Source organism: Bison bison, unplaced genomic scaffold, assembly GCF_000754665.1.
Source record: "Bison bison bison isolate TAMUID 2011002044 unplaced genomic scaffold, Bison_UMD1.0 scf7180017864475, whole genome shotgun sequence".
NCBI classification, from domain to species: Eukaryota; Metazoa; Chordata; class Mammalia; order Artiodactyla; family Bovidae; genus Bison; species Bison bison.
Genome location: NW_011495036.1, coordinates 3,118,193 through 3,139,322, shown reverse-complemented (window position 1 = coordinate 3,139,322; position 21,130 = coordinate 3,118,193). Strand labels below are relative to the sequence as shown.

Sequence of the window (21,130 nt, the reverse complement as noted above, 5' to 3'; positions counted from 1 at the left end):
GGAAACCAGCAGCTGGGTCACATTCCCTCAGGTTAAACATCATGGCAGTGGGGCAGGGAGCAGAGTTTCGCCCATAATGAACTAGCCGGTGGAGCCATCTGGCCTAAGGGTTAGAATTAGCTGGGGTTGGGGGCAGGCTTGTTCGGCCCGGTAGGAGCAGGTGGAGCAGGGGCTAGGTGGGAAGGGCGTACAGAGAGCCAGAGAACAGCCAGCTCTAGTGGCCCGACGGCGCACGCGCTCACACACTCCCACGCAGCTCTCAGCCCATCAACACCCAGCTCCCTCTTCCCGCTGTGACTCAGGGCTCCCATGATGTGCTTGGCACTGGGCTTGCTCCGTCCTCCAGCCGCCTCATCCCGTGATGAGTCACAAGCCTCGTGTTTGTGTCGCTGCTTGGAGGAGCTGGGCTTGGTCCAGGTGTTCTCTTGGGCGGCTGGGGACGTGCGGGGGAGGAGGGTGGGAGAAAAGCAGGGTCACCCTGGACCAGGGATGGAGAGCGGAGTTGTGAGTGGAGGAGATGCCCGCTGGCGCCCAGCCTGGGGGCCTCCAGGGGCCCCGCCCGCAGCGGGAGCAGAGGCCAGGGGCGGGGGCCGCCTGCTCCCCACCGGAGGAGGAAGCAGCCTGCCTCCCGCAGGAGCCGGGTTAGATGCTGCGGGGAAATCTGACGTGGAAGGGCGTCTGCCCCCACCCACCCCCTCACCGGCTCCGGCTCCGCTGAGGGAGCTCAGTCAGAGCAGCTTTAGAGACGTTTTGCTTTGAGCCGACGTGGCATTCAGAAAAATCCCAGCGAACAGGATGTTTTAGTAAATAAATGTCCTCTCCTGAGATTCAGGAGGGCCTTTATCTGAGAGATGTTGATAAGGATCAGGAGGAGCTGAGGAACAGTAATGCTGTCTCTGTTTCTTCAGGGTAGTGGTTAATTTTTTTTTTAATGGCAAAAGGCAAAGAAGAATATTTTAGCCGCCAGAAATGCATGAACTTAGGAAACTGCTTCTCTAAGGAGCTTAGATCCCGTGACTCGCGGAGGGCCAAATGCAACTGAGACGCCCTTCCCAGCAGACCATCTGTGCCGCATGTGGGGGCCTTCTGGGTGAACCTGGCAGGCGTGCCTCCCGAGCCTAACGAGCAGGGAGGCCTCCCACCAGGTTCAAGGTTCAAGGGGAAGGAGCCCCTGTAGAGGCCTCCTCGAGGGGTGCAAAAACCAGTTCCACAGCCCCGCTTGTCCTTCAGGAACTACAGGAAACAAAACCCAGATCGCTCAGAAAGGGGTGGGCTCAAAGCGGGAACTGAGGCTGCGGGCGCACAGAGGCGGGGCTCCAGGCACTCACCTGGGACGGCTCAGAGTGGCCTCGGGTGGCGCTGGGGAGGGTGGCCCGGTGGCTTGGAGTTGGGGTCTTCGTGGGACCCTGGGCTCAGATTTCATTCAGGGAGCGCCTGAAAACCAGACTCAGGCCTGACTCAAGAGTGGGTGGGGTGCGGGGCACCCAGGGGTCCTGGACCAGCCTCGGGTCTCCCCCAACACAGAGGATTGGCTGGGGGCAGGGGGGCAAGCTGAGGGTCGATCCTCCTGGCCAGGGGCTGGCCTGGGGCTGGGTGCTCCACACCTGTGTCCCCTACAGATGCAGAGAGCAGTCACCTGCCCTGTCCCCGTGGCTGCATGCAACTGCATGCCCTGCAGCAACCCTGCAGCCCACGTGCAGACCCTGGTTCAAAGCCGAGGTCGGCACAGGGCCCCCTTAGCAGTCCTTAAAGTGAACCTGAGGTGGGGCCTCCACTGAACCCAGGAGGGAAGCCAGGTGTGCAGTCTGGGTGGAACCTTCGGGCTGGGCCTCCCCTGGTGCTGCCCCACGCCCTGTCCAGGGAGGGCACCCATGTGGGGGGTGCTTGGGTGGGAACAGAGCAAAGGGTGCGTGGGAAGAAAAGGAAGGAGCCAGATGAAGTGAGTTTTGGTGAATCATGTCTGCTACCCTTCAACTTTCAGTGGGTGGTCTTCAGCATGTGTGTATGCACACAGCATGTGGTGTCACGCACACACAGTGATACGGGCTCCCCAGGTGGCGCAGTGGTGAAGAACCTGCCTGCTGGTGCAGGAGATACCGGAGACAAGGGTTCCATCCCCGGGTCAGGAAGATCCCCTGCAGGAGGGCATGGCAACCCAGTCCAGTACTCTTGCCTGGAGAATCCCATGGACAGAGAGCCTGGTGGGCTACAGTCCACAGGGCCGCAAAGAGTCAGACACGACTGAAGTGACTAAGCATGCATGCATATCCTCATATATTTAAGTTTAAATGTATTCTAAATTTGGATGATGCCAGAGTGGTTCAAGGGTTACACTTCAGACTTTAAAGAAATAAAATCCTTTTCCTGGTAGACAAATTTACTCAATTAGACAAAAATGCTGGTTCTTTTTCTTAAAATGTTGAGACACATTTTTGGGCTTGGGCCTTTTAAAAAAATTCTCACTTTTTGAAGAGCTGCAAATTCCTTTCCAGGGATTGACATTAAGGATATTTAGTCTGTTAAAATTCACAAACCTATTATGATGTTAGAAAACAGACTAAGCGCTTAGTGACCCTCCTAACTCTTGTCTAGACCAAACCAGACACAGAAAACGGCCACAAAATAATTGATTCAGTCTAAACCGATGCTTCTTAACAATGGAAAAACCTTCGACTCTTTGTGTTTTTAATTACAGGATGGCTTCATAAATGCCAAAGTTTCTAAGTATATTTTGAAGTTAACTGAATGATTAACTTCTTCAAGAAAACTCCTACTCCCCTGGCAGCAGAGGCTGAGGGAGCTGAGGACATTGGTCACGACCGGTACTGATGTCTGGGAACCGGTTTGGTTCTGTCGTTGGGGTCTGGTTTCTCTAATACATGAAGGACTAGCGGGTCACAGAGAGAAAGGGGGAAAGGACGCTGTCCCAGGGGCCAGGTTGTGGTGACTTGGATGGACAAAACTAAGGTTGGTTGTAGCCAAGCTCCATAAAAAGTGGACAACAGCACAGGGGTGTGTGACTGCCTCAAAAATGCATGCAGCATGCCAGCTCTATTTTGCATGTGTTCTCAGTCGCTGAGTCATGTCCGACTCTTTTGCGACCCCATGGACCATAGCCTACTAGACTCCTCTGTCCCTGGGGATTCTCCAGGCAAGAACACTGGAGTGGGTTGCCATTTCCTCCTCCAGGGGATCTTCCTGATCCAGGGATTGAACCCACATCTCCTGCATTAGCAGGTGGATTCTTTACCTGGTACCAACTGGGAAGCCCCTGTTTTGTATTTGCCCCCAAAACAAACACGAACAACCAGCATTCTAACAGTCTGACTTAGATGGAAAAACAGAGTTCTCACTCCAAGCAGGTGCCCCTTTCTCTCCTGTGCTATGAGAGGGGAAAGCTCTCTCTGGTTCCTACAAGGGTTCGCAGGCTGAGCAAGGCCCCCTGCGTGATGGGCATCCAGTCCCAGGAAGACCCACATGGTGACTCTCCACATTCACCAATGTCACCTCTTGGGCTTTCCTGGTGGCTCAGTGGCAAAGAAGCTGCTTGCACTGCAGGAGACGTGGGGTTGATCCCTGGGCTGGGAAGATCCCCTGGAGAAGGAAAAAAACAGCCCACTCTAGTAATCTTGCCTGGGAAATCCCATGGACAGAGGAGACTGGTGGACTGTAGTCCATGGGGCTGCAGACCTGACTTAGCGACTGAGCATGATCTCTTCACTATGCATTGCCCTCTTCAAGATACTTTTCAAGCCCTTCCCCTAAACTCCCTTGGGATAGCCTATCTCCCTATTGGACTCCTACCCTAAAATGTGACTCCCGAAGGACAAGGATTTCCTGGTTTGTGGCTTGTCAATGACAGGTCTCTCTAGGCAACTAACAACTGTGGGGCTTTTGTCCTTGTAAGCCCCCGACTCTTTTTCTTCCCTGGGACACTCTTTGGGACTTACCCAAATCTGTTTCCCAAACCACAATTCTGAAGACTGCAATTGGAATCAAGCTCTCTGTTCTCTCACTATATAAACCAGGACGCAAAACACTGATCACCAGGGTTGACATGGCTGTATTTGACAGCAGAGACACCTGAGGTCCCCACAGCCCAAAGCCCTCTCTCCACAGAACAAGCCTCCCACCCTGCCTAATGGCAGGTTTCCATTTAGTCTGTCTGAACGGGGGTTCCTAGGCAATGCCTGACTTGTGGTCCAGCGAACACACTTTGAGAACCAGGGCTTTAGGGACCCACCCCCACCATGAATATGACTTTCCACAGCTGAGAATTTGATGAAACCTGGAGTTAACTTTCTGACGAGAGCAGGGTGCTCTTACACCCCGAGCTGCAGTTAAGGGCAGGGCACACCCCTGAATGTGCAGGGCCAATGCTACACGTGCAGGGCCGGGCTCAGCCCGGTGGTGCTGAGACCTGACCGGGACGGGAGCTGCAGCCACCGCCTCTGCAATTCCTCCTGGGGGTGGGGACAGCATGTCCTCCTTCAACCCCAAGCTGGACCTCCCTGTGCTGACCCTGCAGGTGACCTCTTTTAGTAAACATCCAGGATTATTCAGTTAGGTTTTGTCTATTTTATTAAAAATTTTTATTTTAAATTTATTTCATTTTTAACCAAAATTTATAATATTTAAGTATTATTATTTTTTATTATTTAATTTTAAAACTTAGCCTACAATTGGATTTGGTCTTCTGAACTGATGAATTACAAGTATGTGACAACCGCTCCCCCCGACCCCAAGAAATATGCCTTGGCTAGGTCTTTTGATTTTTTCCCCTAATTATTAGGAATTTGCGTCCAAATTCACCACAATTTTCTGTCTTGCCAAGTCTTAGTAAACTCACCCATTCCACTCCTATGACAAAAGGACTGATATCTCATGGGTTAATCAAAAATGTTAAAAACTAAGAAAACACAACTCCTATTTGTCAAAAATATCTAGTAATGGCACTGTCTCCTTTAGGAAAGATTTATTTCTCTACTGAGACTGTTTTCAGACTGTGTTTCCATCACTGATCACTTAAATCAACAGAACCTCTACCCTGGTTTTAGCTTGTCTTTACAGTGAGTGACCTGGAATCCAAAGCCTGGATGCACAGGAATGACCCTGCCCACCAAGTGAACTACAACAGCGGTTTTCAAACGGAAAGCTGAGGGACAGTGCCGGGTAAGAATCAAGCAGACGTCCGGCTCTGGCTAAACCGTGGGCTTCAGAGTGTGCAGTGTGGACCCTGAGTGTTTGGTTTTCCTGGCTGGCACCCGAAGCTGCCCTGCAAGGCGCGTGGCTGGATGTGAAGAAACGCTCCCCCCGCACAGGATCCCGCTGGCAGCAGCAGCTCTGGGCACACAGGCATCAGATGGTATCCACACAGGCACTGAGCAGAGACGGCGTGGACCCCGGAAGACGTGGCTGGAGACAGAAGCCTCCTGACCTTCTGAGCTGCATCCTGATTAAAGTGTTTCGGGCAAGACGAAAGCCCCCGAGGACACGCCCCGTATTTCCACCCACCTTCTTTGTGTTTTAGGGGAATGTGGGCTCAGAAACCCGTGTAGCAGTTTGCTGGAAATTTAGATTTTACAGAAGGCGTCCAGTAGGCTTCAGGCTGCCAGCTGGATGTGCAACTTCTTGGCCCTTTCTTCTTTGACATCACCCATCATCCAACCTCACAAACAACCTATTCCTTTTTCAAGCTGCTATTTAACTAACGTGGGACGCTTGTGAATCAGTTTCTGTCACCATAAGAGTATTATGTGTGGGACATCTGGCTGGCTGTCCTGCATTGGCTCCTCCTATGATCTAGGCACGAGTATACGATGAGGAAGATGTTATTAAGTCAAAACTGATTTTTGGCAATTCCTCCCATCATGTGATTCACCAGCGGAAAATGGCTTGGTTCCTCTTTTATTCAGAGTGAAACCTTTGCCTGCAGCTCCACCCAGGAGCGATCCCGTGACTCACATCCAGGGTGTATACACGGGAGCAGTGAAGTTCACTCATTTCTTGAAGAAATGTCCGAAGAACTGGTTTCCCACCATCTCAACTGATCCAGGAGAATGTCACTGATCACTTAAATCAACAGAACGTCCACCCTGATTTTAGCTTGTCTTGACATATTTAAACCGAATGATACTGACTTTTCCACTGTGTCCTGCAAACTTCCTTTCCTTAGAGGAGCAACAAAATCAGGGGTGTTTATTACTTTGCTGAACCTTAAAAAAACGATGGGATTACTCAAGATTATCAACTTCATGACAAAAGCAAGCCTCCATTGTCCTCAAATTGCAGTGTTATCGTGGTTCTCATGAGGGGATACACAGGCACAGCATTTGTTGAAAACGAGGCACAGCTGATCCTTGAACAACCTGGGGATTAGAGGTGTCAGCCGCCCATGCAGCGGAAAATCCATGGATAACTTTTGATTTTCTAGAGTTAATGACTCCTACCTACCGTTGCCCTGAAGTCTCATTTATGTATGGCTGCACTGGGTCTTCGCTGCTGCTTGAGCTTTCTCTAGTTGCCGTGTGCGAGCCTCCCGTTGCAGTGGTTTCTCTGTTGCAGAGCCTGGGCCCCAGGACTCGTGGGCTTCAGTAGCTGTGACCCACGGGCTTAGTTGCCCTGCAGCCTGTGGAATCTTCCTGGACCAGGGATCAAGCCTGTGTCCCCTGCACTGGCAGGTGGGTTCTTATCCACTGTGGCATCAGGGAAGTCCTGGAAGCCTTACGTATTAACATAAAGAGTTAATACGTATTTTGTATGAATATATTACGTACATATTTCCAATGGAGAGAAGAAAATGTTATTAAGAAAATCATAAGGAAGACAATATATTTACAATGTGGTATTGTGTTTATCAATACCATATGCTTATGTCATCTGTTTACAAGATGTACTGTATGTCTGTCAGTATCTACATCAATACTGTCTGCTGCTAAGTCGCATCAGTCGTGTCCGACTCTGTGCGACCCCGTAGACGGCAGCCCACCAGGCTCCCCTGTCCCTGGGATTCTCCAGGCAAGAACACTGGAGTGGGTTGCCATTTCCTTCTCCAATGCAGAAAAGTGAAAAGTGAAAGTGAAGTTGCTCAGTCGTGTCCGACTCTTAGCGACCCCATGGACTGCAGCCCACCAGGCTCCTCCGTCCATGGGATTTTCCAGGCAAGAGTACTGGAGTGGGGTGCCACTGCCTTCTCCACAATACTGTCTAATATGACACAAAACACTGCAGATGTTGCACATGTTACTAACACTAGACATCAAAAATGAACACATCATTATACAATTTTTATAGCGGAGTATTACAGTCATGTTCATAATACAGCATTGGAAATATTATCACATTAAAAAAAACCAGTTACCTGTGATGACAGACCAACACCCAGTTTCTCTAATTAGGAGACATACTGAACACTGATGTCATTCTTTGAAAGCACAGACATAAAATAATAAGTAACCTATTACTACTTTTGTATTAAACATCACTTAGCTTATTCCTATATAAGGACAAACTATATATATACATATGCATTTATAACTTATCAACATTTCAAGGCAATGTGATTCACCTGCAATAAAAAAATTTCCAATCTATTTATTGACAAAAGTCTGCCCATAAGTAGACTTGTGCAGTTCAAACATGTGTTGTTCAAGGGTTGATGTATTTACTCCAAGTCGTGAGCTGCCAAGAGTCAATAGACGGTTTTGTTTTTCTGCTTTTCAAAGCAGAGTTGACTGCACGTTGTTTTTAAAAGATCCCCCAACTTACTGAGAGCTAGGAGACTCTGGGAAAACTGATAGCCTTTTCCAGAAGGCGTATCAGCCTTCTCTGCCATAATTTGGGTGGTGGGATTGCTAGTGGGTGGGATTCTGTTCTTCCTTTTGCTACACGAAGAGGATATGAGGTAAGAGGGAGACGAGGAAACTGTCCCTGACATAACCTGCGTGTGAATATTCCCTCCAAACATCCTGAACAAGCAGCTACTTTAACTTTGTACCAAGGATACCTGGTGGACAGGATTCTCTGGTCTCTGAGACAGTGCAGACCGCTGCTGTGTAGTATGCGCTCGGCACAGGTGGCTGGTGAACACCCAGAAGAAGGTTCAGAGTGAGCTGGGCTGGGAGGATAAAATCCACCCAGGATTTCAGAGACTTGGTATGGAAAACAAGAATGTAAAATAATATCTCATTAATATGTTTGATACTGATGACATGGTCGAACCGATAACATTTTGGATTGGGCTGAATAAAATGCTACAATTAATTTCATGTTTTCCTTTGTCACTTTATTTTTTACAGTGGCTACTAGAAAATTTAATATTACGTATGGATGCAACTTCTATTTCTATTGCATAGGGCTGGTCTAGACAGTTTGAAAGTTCTCCTTTGCTTAGTCGTGTCTGACTCTTGGGATATTGGGTCCAATATCTGAAGACAATCATCAACCCAGCTTATCTTCTCATGTCTTACAGATCTTCTTCAAAAAGATTCCTCCTACAACAAGTATTAAGGGTTATGTATCCATTTGGAAAATGACTGCTGCTATCTCGCTGGGCAGTCTCTTTACTAAGCTGAGGCAGCTCTCACTGGGCTCTCCCAGGGAATGTATCTGACTTCACAGCGCTGTGAAGCAGCCGGGCCCTTATCAGTTGTGGATTGTGGGGCTCAGTCGCTCAACTGTGTCCAACACTTTGTGACCCTGTGGACTATAGCCACCAGGATCCTCTGTCCATGGGATTTCCCAAGCAAGAATACTAGTTCAGTTCAGTTCAGTCACTCAGTCCTGTCTGACTCTTTGCAACCCCATGGACTGCAGCACGCCAGGCTTCCCTGTCCATCACCAACTCCCAGAGCTTGCTCAAACTCAAGTCCATTGAGTTGGTGATGCCACCCAACCATCTCATCCTCTGCCGTCCCCTTCTCCTCCTGCCTTCAATCTTTCCCAGCATCAGGATAATCTTTTCTAAGGAATCGGTTCTTCACATCAGGTGTCCAAAGTATTGGAGCTTCAGTTTCAGCATCAGTCCATCCAGTGAATATTCAGGACTGATTTCCTTTAGGATGGACTGGTTGGATCTCCTTGCAGTCCAAGGGACTTGCAAGAGTCTTCTCCAACATCACAGTTCAAAAGCATCAATACTACAGTGGGTTGCCACTTCGTACTCCAGGGGATATTCCTGATCCGGGGATTAGAACCTGCTTCTCTCCTATCTCCTGCACTGGCAGGCAGATTCTTTACCACTGTGCCATCTGTGAAGCCCCAATACTACACTTTATTTTAGACAAAAAGCCAAGAAGCAGTTGTTAGTGGCTCATTATTCAGAGCTTAATCTGTAGAAACCAGAGAATGAAGGCTGTTCTTACAACCTTAGGTGAAAAGCATAACCTCTGTAAATAGACCTCTTGGCATTATGGGGAGGGTATCTAATGATCCAATGATGCTCTGTTCTCATGGCCGTCTTCTTGCTGTTGAGGACAGTTTCCTGATGGCTATGGTTTGGTTCAGCAAATGCTCCACATTTTGGAGGGAAGCTGTCCTGAAGCTGGGATCTGCTGAACCTTGAGCAGCACGTCACCATTGGGACGTCACCATTCTGTTAGGCTGGGTGCTTTTAGGCAAGGATTTAGGATCAATGGAAAGGCTTAAAATCAATGGACCATGTGGAATGATGTTTAGATGTTCTTGGGAGGTGATGAAGAAGATGATGCCATCAGTGTGGAAGGCAAACCACACCTTGACTAGATGCCACTTCCAATAAGGATGACACAGGGTGGAAAGGGCCAAGATGATCAACTTGCCACCAATGGGTTATTTGCTTTCTCTCAGGAATGGTGCTCTGTGGAGGGCTCTGTCAGCCTTGGTGACAGAGAACTTCTGAGAATTCAATGTTCACTACAAAAGTAGCTCTAATATTTGTTACTGACAAGCACACATATATGTAAACTATGTCTTGTTGTTCAGTTGCTAAGTTGTGTCCGACTCTTTACGATCCCCTGGACCGCAGCACACCAGGGTCCTCTGTCTTCCACTATCTCCCAGATTTTGCTCAAATTTATGTCCATTGATTCAGTGATGCTGTCTAGTTATCTCATCCTCTGCGGCCTCCTTCTCCTCCTGCTCTCAATCTTTTCCAGCATCAGGGTCTTTTCAGGTGAGCTGGCTCTTTACATCAGGTGGCCAAAGTATTAGAGTTTCAGCTTCATCATCCGTCCTTCCAATGAATATTCAGCGTTGATTTCCTTTAAGATTGACTGGTTTGATCTCCTTACAGTCCAAGGGACTCTCAAGTCTTCTCTAGCACCATAATTCAAAAGCATCAATTCTTTGGAGCTCAGCCTTCTCTATGGTCTGACTTTCACATCCATACATGACTACTGGAAAAGCCACAGTTTTGACTATATGGAACTTTGTTGGTTAAAGTGGTCTCTGCTTTTTAATATGCTGTCTAAGCTTGTCATAGCTTTTCATCCAAGGAGCAAACATCTTTTAATTTCATGGCTGCAGTCACCGTCCACCACATACATATATATGTGTGTATATATGTGTACATACACCATGTTTCTAATTATTTCATTTTCTAAGTTTATTTTTTTTGAAAACAAGGATGCTCTCTTCTGTAACTATAGTAGGATCAACAAAATTAGGAAAATTAACGTTGAAACAAAATTATCTGAAATTTGGGACTTTAATATAGAGGGCCAGACAATATATATTTTAGCCTTCCCAGGACACAAGTGTCTGTCTCAACTACTCATTTTGCTGTCGTGTGAAAGCAGTCACAGGCTGTACACACGAGTGGGCGCGTCTGTGTGCCTGTAAAAGTTTTATTTACGGCAACGGTCGGTGGCCTGGTCTTGGCTGCAGGCTGTAGTTTGCCAACTCCTGATGTAATCCGTAGTCTACTCAGATTTCATCACTTCCCGGGATGTGCTCTGTGATACACTTTATTACAGTGCTGCATTTAGTTGTCGCGCCCCGTTAGTTTCTTTCTGACAGTTTTTCAAACGTTCTTGGTTTTGTATCAGAAAGACACAGGAAAGTGGAAGTCCCCATTCCCTTTAGTGGGGGTGCTTCAGGAGGCGGTGACCTGAGGACAGGCGCCACTGCTCTACCGTGGACAGAGCCGTGTCTCAGTGGGTGGAACTGGGAGATATACTTATGTCCCTTCCATCCATGCACACACCCATCATCGACCACGCACTCATCCATCCAACCGTCTACCATCCACCCACCCATCTACCCACCCAACCATCTTAAAAGCCAGGAGCTTATTATGCAAGGTCTCTAGTCTAGTCCAGCACCTCAGACTCAGTCTAATAATGCTTCCTCTTTTCTAGAACTGTAACTCCTCTAACAGTGGAAAACCTGGATCCCATTATCTACATTTATTTGTTCAGTCCTAGAATACACAGAATGGAGAAGGAAATGGCAACCCACTCCAGTGTTCTGGCCTGGAGAATCTCATGGACGGAGAAGCCTGGTAGGTTGCAGTCCATGGGGTCGCACAGAGTTGGACACGACTGAAGCGACTTAGCAGCAGCAGAATACACAGAAAGTAGTTTTAGAATGATTAGACTTCACTTTTGCAACAAAGAAAACCATTAACTGGAGTTCAGTGTATGTTTAAAGTTATTTTTGTCTTTAACCTCTGGACCTATCATCTAAATAGTATGTTCAAAATTTACTTGTGTTATATCCCTTACCTTCAGGGAAGTTATTTATTTGAAATACAAGAGTGGGTCACTCCTCCTCTACACGCCACCTGCCCCCAATCATCATTTATTTCTTTGAATGTGTGAAATAATGTGTTAAAATAATTCCAGAAGTGAGAACTGTATGATAGAGAACTGACCCTAATTTCCCTTTTTTCAGTCCTCTCCACCTCAGTCCTTCCCATACCCTGAAAGCAGACAACTCCATTACTTTCCTTGTTTGCTTTCTGTGTATTTCCCAGTGATGAGCAAATGTATGTGTATTTACTCGTCTCTCACACAAAATACTGCAGACTCTAGACGTTTTTACGACTTGGCTTCTCTCTTTAATGGCATGTCTGAGAACCCTTCGCCTCAGTGACTGTGGTCACCCTTGTTAAGAGACAGGTAGCACTCCTTCAACCGGGAACGCCACCATCTATGCACGTGCGCAATCAGGCTGTTTCCAAACACTTCACAGCCAGAAACAGTGTTGCAATACATAGCGCAGTGTGTGTGTGTGTATTTATATTGTGGGAGTTGAAACCTCAGGGTGAATTCCTAAAAATTAGTTCCGGCAACAAAAAGCTCATCAATGCATATGCAATCCTTAGCTATTGCCAAATCCTTCTCTGTAAAAACTTCCAACGTGAATTCCCACCAGCAAAGCATGAGAACCAATTTCCCAGTTTTGCACCAGAATGCAATGCTGTACTCTTAGTTTTTGTCAACTGCATGGGTTAAGTGCACTGTTCTAATTTGCATCTCATTATAAAGTTGAACATCTATCCATGTTTAAGAGCCACTTTTGTAATTTTTTTGTGAGTTGTGTGTTCATATCTTTTGTCATTTTTTTTCTTTAAATTCCCTCAATTTTTGTATTAGGAATACTACTAGCTCTTTATGTTGTAAATATTTTTTCTCAGTTCTCAGACACTGGGTTTATTTTTGGCCATGCAAATGTTTTGTTTTCCGTCAAACTGATTGTTCTTTTCTTTAATCAGAATTTTGAGCCACAGGAGCCTTTCGTTTGCCCAGGTGGAAGAGGAATTCCTCCATTTTTTCTTCTAGGACTGGTGCGCTTTCATTGTTTGACATCAAGATCCCTGATCTATTCCAACTTTATTCTAATGGACTTTTGGCTTTTCCAGTGGCTAACCAATCTTCCCAGAACCATTTAGTACAAAGCCTACTTTTACCCCGGTGATCTGAGGTGCCACCTTTATCCGGTATTCATTTGGGTCTATTTCTCATCTCTCTGTTCGGTTCCCCTGGGCTGTCTGCTACTCACAAGGCACTGCCATTCCAGTGCCTTGCTGTGTTAATGAGAGAGGCTCTGCACTGTTTAGATATCTGCTAGCACAGTGCTCCTCACACCGTGACTGCAGAGGACTCTCAGCTGTCCATTTTGCTTGACTGGAGTTACTTACACATTTAGAATTACATATTTCCATTGCCCGTTGGACTTAACAGCTGTAGTAGGAAAATGGTCTCCTAAAGATGTCCATACCCTAACTCCTGGGACCGTGGGAAAGAGAAATTAAGATAGCAGATAAAATGAAGGTGATGTGAGTTTGAGCAAGCTCCAGGAGTTGGTGATGGACAGGGAGGCCTGGTGTGCTGTGGTCCGTGGGGTCGCAAAGGGTCGGACACAACTGAGCGACTGAACTGAATCATCCTATTTAAAATTAGATTATCCTGGAATTCCAGGTGGGACCAATGTAACCACAGGGACCCTTCAAAATGGAAGAGGGCAGGAAAGAGGACCTGAGGGGGCAGTGTGAAGGACTCAGCCCGACACTGCTGGCCGTGAAGACACAGGAAGAGGGCCATGAGCCGGGGGAGGCAGGCAGTCTCTGGGAGCTGCCTCGGGCCAAAGAGTGTCCCTAATGGCCTCTGAGGAATGCAGCCTGCTGACAGCTGAGGGTAGCACAGGAGACCAGCTCCGGTTTCTGAGCTGTGGAACCGTAAGAGGGTAAACCCTGTGGCTTTAAGCCTTCAAGTGTACGGTAATTTGCTACCACAGCAATAGGAACCTGATGCAACCTTTTCCACAAAAAACTCCACCTCTGTGTCTAATAAGGCTTCTGGGCTTCAAGTCTCCTTCCAACACTACTGAAGCTGCGCCAGGCTTCTTCTAGTGTGTCATCGGTGTACCTTTCCCCCGTTTTAAAATTTAACAACACAGAAGACTGAAAGTTTCACAAGTGTCTCTTGTAATAGCAGTTATGATTTGACACTTAAAAATGCCATTCATCGTCCCCTGGCTTTACTGTTGCTTCTTTGAAGAGAAAGTCCTCCCTCCCCTGACCCTCGTGCTTTTAATATTTTGTTCTCAGTTTTCGGTAGTTTTACTATGTCGTCTCTGGGTGTGATTTTTTTGTATTTATCCTGTGTGGGGTTTTCTGAGCTTCTTGAATCTGTGGCTTGATTTCTCTCATCAGTTTTTGGAAATTCCTGGCCAGTGCTTCAGGTATTACCTTCCTTCTCCATCCTCTCTCGTCCTTGGTGTCCACTCACTGCCTGGTCTCTCTCTCTGCTCTGCAGCCATGTACCGAGCACTCTTTCCGGTAGGCTACCTTTTCTCTAAGTGCTTCAATCTGAATGGTTTCTGTTACTCTCCAGCTGCAGTTTTACCAACGGTTTACTCTAGTTTATACAAAGGCACCTCGCTACTCCTAGTCTTTCATGATCAAGAAGCCCAGCACAGCAAAACCTTAACTTAAAAGGTATTTAAAGTAACCATTAACATTTAACATTAACATTTAAATGTTAACAGCAGCTGAAATAGCCAGTAAAGTAGATTTTAAATGAGTGAAAACATGAGTCAGGTCACTACCACTATATGGGTCATTTCTATAATTAAGAAATTTGTACTTTAATAGAGACAATGACAAACTAGAACACATCCGCAGGAAGACAGGATAGTGACACCTCTAGAAACTACCTTCAGTAAAACAGCTGAAGAATTCAATTAAATATTTATTGAACAAATGCAGAATAAATGAACTAGGGGGTGGATTTAACCTGAAAATACAATACACAACTTCAAATGTTCAGAGGGCTGTCACACAAAAAAAGGAAAGACGTGTTCAGTATTTCTCCCATGGGCAGAACCTGACCCAAGGCATAAACATAAGCAACCTATAGGCTGCAGACCAGTTGTACAAAGTGTATCACGTAATAGCTTCTTTCCCCAACAATGCATTCCACACTGACATCTCCCTTCTTCTGAAAGGAAATATTACAGCTCCATACTTCTCACAAATGTTAAATAAGTCGCACTTTCATGGCAAGCCCTCCACAGCCAGCAATGGATGTACTCACGCTCTCAGAAAAAAATCTAAAGCAAACTGGTTTACCAGGGAAATGGTCTTGTTCCTCAGCTCGGTCTCGGCATTTTGTATTTGTGATTCTCAGGTGGGCAGAGGAAAAGAGCACAGTCTCCAAAGTGGGTGTGAATTACCATCCCCAGCAATGCAGACACTGCCTCTGGGGTGTCCTCCTCACACTGCAACGCACCACGGCAACTACCGACCTACGGTGCAGGCGGGAGGACGCGCTGGGCGCTGCGGCAGGAACGGCACTTGACGACCACTGTTCTACAAGACGCAGGAGGGCTGTATTCACGAGTCACTAGGAAATATAAACTGCGTAATACTGCTGGACTCCAAATTGTCAAACATTACAAAACGAGAAATGTTTCAACAACCATTCAGCATGTTTTAAGGACAAAATATATATAATATACTTGATATTATATATGTATTTTATCACATACTCAGTAAAGTATGCCGAGGTGATTCATCCATCCAATAAAATTGAAAATAAAAATTTTACATTTCTCTACTTGTCAGTATTCAGGCTTCTGAAGGTGGATCTTGAACTCAGAATGGTCAGTTTTCAAGGAAAGCCACATAATCGGTGAGTCTGGCTAACTGCTGCTCGTTGGGGATGGGTGGAACAGGGGCGGGCTCTGCACGTTAGAGAGAAACACAGTCAGACACCAGGGTCACAAAGCCGTGGTCCTGCCACTGACACCCTCCAATGCCTTTTACTTATCAAGAAGGAAACTTTCTTAGATGTGCCTTGATCTTGGACATTTAAAAAAAACAAGCTAAGAAGCCTCAACTTCTATGAGTAGTTTTCCCAAACTGGGAATAGAGGCATGTTTGGTTCTGTTGTTACTCAAGTTTCCACGTGAAGGTTAGAAACACTTTTAACAGGCAACACCTCTCCCAAGAGAACACAGCTCTTCTTGGAAAGACCCCTCCCCGTATGACATTAATTTAATAATCACCCAGTTCTTACCACACAGAATATTAAATGGTCAGTGAACAGAAAACCCACAGAGGATCCCTTTTTCAAAAAGCTTAGTTCTCACACGTCGGCCCGGGGCCAAGTCTGAGTCAGGGCTGGCGAGGGGCTCCATCAGGCCTGCCTGACATGACACCATGTCAGTGGGAGGGGCCCACTGCCGTGAGGGAGGCTACAGAGGGGAGCCCCCGTGCAACCTTGTGACTGGATGGAGTACTATAAATACCATGTTAGGATTTAACCCCTTTGTCTACAAGATGAGAGCTAACAAAAAGAAATACTACAAAAACAAGAGAGAAAAGTAACGAAGTACTTTTAAAATGAGCACATGAACACACTTACCTGATAAGGGAATAAACCTGTTGAAGGAAACATCCAGGGCCCCTGCAACTGAACCAAACACAGAGCCCGGTTACAGAGGCCTTGCCCAGAGCCTTCACACAGAACAGGGCATTTCCAATGCAGTGGCATCCCAGCCATTCACTTCTCAGAGAAACAGCAAGCACGCTCTACCTGATCACTATGGTCTTTTTACTACAGCAGCGTTCTCTCACCACGTACACTGGCTGGGCCCTCGTCTGACCCCTCTCCTGCACCCTCAAAGGGCCGCGCACACGGCAGTTTGTGTACTTCCTTACCGTGGGGTCAACAACATCTGAACAATAGGAATCCAGAGCAGGTGGAACTCTGGGAGGGAGCCGATCTGAGCGTTTATGGAGATGGGCGTGGAGCCCAGCTCTAAAGCCATAGCAGAAAAGGACATTCCTGGTAAGCAGCAAGGCAAGTGGCTCATTTCAGAGAGGAAGGCTCAGGGACCAGGAACTCGGATGGAGACAATGAGGACAGGCCCAACTGTTAAGGCCTGAGCAGGCCAGATAACTTAATTTTGTGAAACTTAAAGCCACTCAAAGTCTTGTTTAGGAGAAGAGTCTACATGTTTACAACATGAAGAGAAAAGGGGAATTTCTGAATATTTTAAGTATCATTTTAAAAGGCAGCAGTTTAGGTATTAAAAATAAGCAGTGAGAAATGGCCCAATAAATAAAAGGATGAGAGATTAATGTTTAGTAAAAATTAAGTTGTAATAAGGATTATAGAAACATATACATACAGGTTTTTAATGAACAAAATACATTAAAAAAATTAAAGTAAAACCAGATAATCTTTAAGATCCTTTCTACCCTAAGTGTCCATCACCCTCTATGTGTATTAAATATGAGTTACTTTCCTGCTGTTGGCATGGCAGAATTTTGTATCAAATTATTCACAGGCAACACCCGAAACCTGCAGCGGCCTCAGAGTTCAGGCTGCGCGGCGGACGAGCAGCTCCACCTACCTGGCTTCTTGGGCATGACCATCCTTGTGGTGGAGTCGGCTTGCCAGCCTTGCTCGAGGATACCTAAATCGTGTATTTAACACAGAAATGTATTTTAAAAACAGAAACTCTACTTACAAGATCCACAACATATCAATGATGTTACCTGTACGGGAGGTCCAACGTGGTAGATGAACCTGTAACGTGTATTTCACTACAGAGGTATCCTAGAGACAGCATTCTCATGGGAACTTATTTGGGAAATACCTTTCTGAAACATCCATGAAAGCCTCATTTTATTCTATCAGGCTGACATAATCACTAAAAAGTGATCAGTTTTCTATAATATATGTATTACGGTATTAACCAGATCAAACTATCAAAAAGAGACATAAGGAAGACGTCTACAGTACTCTCTCTAATCCTGACATCAGGAATAACAAAGATGACGGTGAGGATAAAAACAGCATACCGACACCACACGGAGGCTGGTCAGCAGGTACTGCGCTGGGCGCTCCTACAGGGATCATGTTATGCAGTCATCTGATAGCTCTGTAAAGCTCATCATAACTGCACAGATGCGGAAAATGAAGCTCAGAGAATCCCAGGAACTTGTCTTAGGTTGCACAGCTAGCATGGTGAAGTGGACCAGGATCACAGGCAGACAGTCGTCAAGTATGGACTTTGGGATATATTATTTATTATGGATTAATTTTAATATATTTTAATCTATAATTAATAAATTACAGGTTAGTTTTAAAAGAAGAGTCAAAACACATGTCTGTGCGCCTAAGTGACAGTGTGATTTCCTCCAAGGACATCCATTAACCTGCCATTTATGCACCTATGACTGTGGCAGGCCTTGGAGATTTATGACACGCGGTGCTTAATGGAGACCACGTTTCGACTGGAGAATCCAAAATGCCCAACCCCATAGAAGAGTGCCGCAAGACACCTGCAGTATTAACATTCTACAGCGACCTGGCCAGGGGAGGGCAGACTGGTCGGGACCTGAGAAATGGAAATGCAGACGCACATCTGGAAACCAGTGGGTGAGAGTGGGTGCTGACACCTTGAGGTTACTGGTAAGAAATGGTGACGAAGAACTGGGCTGAAAAGGCGTACGAGGAGCCTACCTTCACTAAGAAGGGTGAAACGTTTCTACAGGCCCAGATCCATTAAAACAAACCCCACCTCCATGCTGATTTTCAAAGGAAAATACATAAAGACGTTAACGAAGTTTAAGCTTAGAATTATGAATATAATGTTACCCACCCAGCACATTTAAGAGCATATGACGTGCACACCCTGAATTTTCCTCCATGTCACACACATGTTCTACCACCTGTAAAAGCTATGATGTAATCGGGGGCTCAGTGGTGGGAATGTCATCAAACACTTGAGCCTACACCTTCATCCACTTTTTCCTCCAATGACCTACAGTTCTCTCCACCTTCCTTCTCCCTCCCTCTGTTAGTCAACAGCAGCTCTAATTTTTCCTTCCTGGACATCAACTTGGAGGGCTCACCACTGTTTAGTAGAGAGTAGAAGTTGATCAAAGGTATTAGAGATAAAAGTAGAAAATATTCAGGGGTCAGACCACGGGTGCCATGATAAGAAGTAACTATACAAACAGTAAGGAGGTTCAGTAAGGAAAGAGTTATTAATAGAGTTATCACATGCAACAAGGGTTCATCTCAAAGATAAAGTCACTTTTTAATCTCATAGAAATGGCAATGCATTCCTTCACAAAGCTCCTGTTTTAAGACATCTTTAAATGGTGCCTATCTTTGGTGAAAAGCACTTTACAGGTAAACACAAACCCAATATTTCTTATTCACACTCAGACGTCCAAAAAATTCTATGAATCAAAAAACTTTAACTCATGTGGTGGCAAAACTCACGTAGACCCCAAAGTCTATGCACAGTCTCCTCTCACGCCAACTGCGGGGACACGTGTGCTCTGCGGGAACTACGAGTGGGCTTGGTCACCAGGTGCTGGCTGCCTGGGAGCCGTGCGGTGTATGTCTCCTATCACCTTTTTAAACAACACACACGATCTAAATTCCAAAACGTGTCCTGTCCCAAAGGCTTCAGATAAGGGCTTGTGGACCTATGATTTACATTCCATTTTCTTTGAAAGCAGAAAGTAGGCCCCAAATACCTTTCACAGCCTCCTCCACAGGGAGTCCAACAAAGGCTGCGAAATCGTCGGCGATGATGGAGGTATAGGCTTGGGAGACCAGGGCGAAGGCTCGTCTTCGGGTTGCATCTGTCGTGGGAGTGAAGATTTGGCAGACAGTGAACCAAAAGAGCTGCCAGTTTTGAAACACACAATTAAACTACATCCCAGCCCTTCTCCAACTTTGATAAGAAAAACTAGATCAACCTGAAGATTTCTGCATTCACAGGCACAGCTACAGGCACCTAACATGTAAGAAGGGCTCAAATATTGTTGAACCAACACACTAAATCATTCAGTTGAGTCCAACTCTGTCCCCCGTCCATGGGAGTCTCCAGGCAAGAACACTGGAGCGGGTTGCCATGCCCTCCTCCAGGGGATCTTCCAGACCCAGGGATGGAACCTGTGTCCCCTGCAGCTCCTTCATTGGCAGGTGGGGTCTTCACCACTGAACCACCAAAGAAAGTGAAAGTGAAAGCCGCTCAGTCGTGTCCAACTCTTTGTGACCCCACTGACTATACAGTCCATGGAGTTCTCCAGGCCAGAGTACTGGAGAGTGTGGCCTTTCCCTTCTCCAGGGGATCTTCCCAACCCAGAGACTGAACCCAGGTCTCCCACATTGCAGGTGGATTCTTTACCAGTTGAGCTGTAAGGGAAGCTGAACCACCAGGGAACATGCATTTCTTACACTTCCTCTGAATGAAAAATATCTCAGGTTAAAAAAATAAAAAAAAACTCAGGTGATAACAAAAATTACAAAGATGGAAAAAAGTTACTATGGCTAGGACTCCAATTCTAAGAAAATTTCATTTGTATTTGGGATGTATATTTCAAAATTTCTCTTTATTCCACTTACAAACACTGGACTGAATGGAGCGGAAGTTACCTTCTCCCATGATCAGGGGTCCTTTCTCAGCAGAGTTTCTGACACAGGATCACAGCTGGGAGCCGCTGAACAAACCTGATAACCAGAGCCCCCTTCCTAACTTTCAAGTCTGCTCTGAACTCTTGACTTGACATCATTCAAGTGCAAATCCCAAGGTGGAGCCCTGAGCCCCACAGGAAGGGGCTGTAAACAATTCCAGCAACAAAACTTCCCTAGAGACCACACACGGGCTCCCCCAGGCTTAAATTTCCACATTACGTAATTCAGGGATGAAGCAGAGACAATAAAGGAATGGTAGAAAAAGAGCCCAGCTGGCCTGTCTTCAGCCCATCCTTCAGTGACACAAAAGCTCCTCCACGTGACTTTGACATGCTTAGGAATCATGGATTTTACCTTCCACATTTAATAGGCAAGTGTACACATACAAGACAGCCCTGAACATAAGAAAACCCGCCCCCCACTCCTGAGACACTTACAGCCACACCAACCCCCGCAGACACCCTCTGCTCCAAGCAGCCCGCTGGTTCTGCTTGCGCCTCCTCAGCACTGTGCTCAGCCTGAGGCGCTGCGCTTGCCTCACTATGCGGTCTGAACCGCCCTCTCTTCTCTTCCTGGGTCTATGTATAAACTCTGCGCTGGAGCTCACTGCCATCTCCGCCCTTCTCTGATCTCATAGCATCACTTACTTACTTAACAGGCAATCTTTTACCACCCACAGTGGGCACTGCAGCCCTCCCCTC

At 46.4% G+C, this 21,130-nt stretch overlaps 1 protein-coding gene across 1 annotated transcript in view; it reads right to left on the bottom strand.

Annotated features, from left to right (window-relative positions):
- Positions 1-14,652: 14,652 nt before the first annotated feature.
- Positions 14,653-21,130, bottom strand: part of COPS8 (COP9 signalosome subunit 8) — a 13,233-nt gene continuing 6,755 nt past the window's right edge. Inside the window, exons 5-8 of the mRNA XM_010862046.1 lie at positions 19,487-19,594; positions 17,344-17,406; positions 16,350-16,397; positions 14,653-15,666 (exon numbers count right to left, since the gene is read on the bottom strand). Of these exons, the coding sequence (XP_010860348.1) occupies positions 15,587-15,666; positions 16,350-16,397; positions 17,344-17,406; positions 19,487-19,594 (299 nt within the window). The 3' untranslated portion in view covers positions 14,653-15,586. The remainder of the gene's footprint in view (positions 15,667-16,349; positions 16,398-17,343; positions 17,407-19,486; positions 19,595-21,130) is intronic.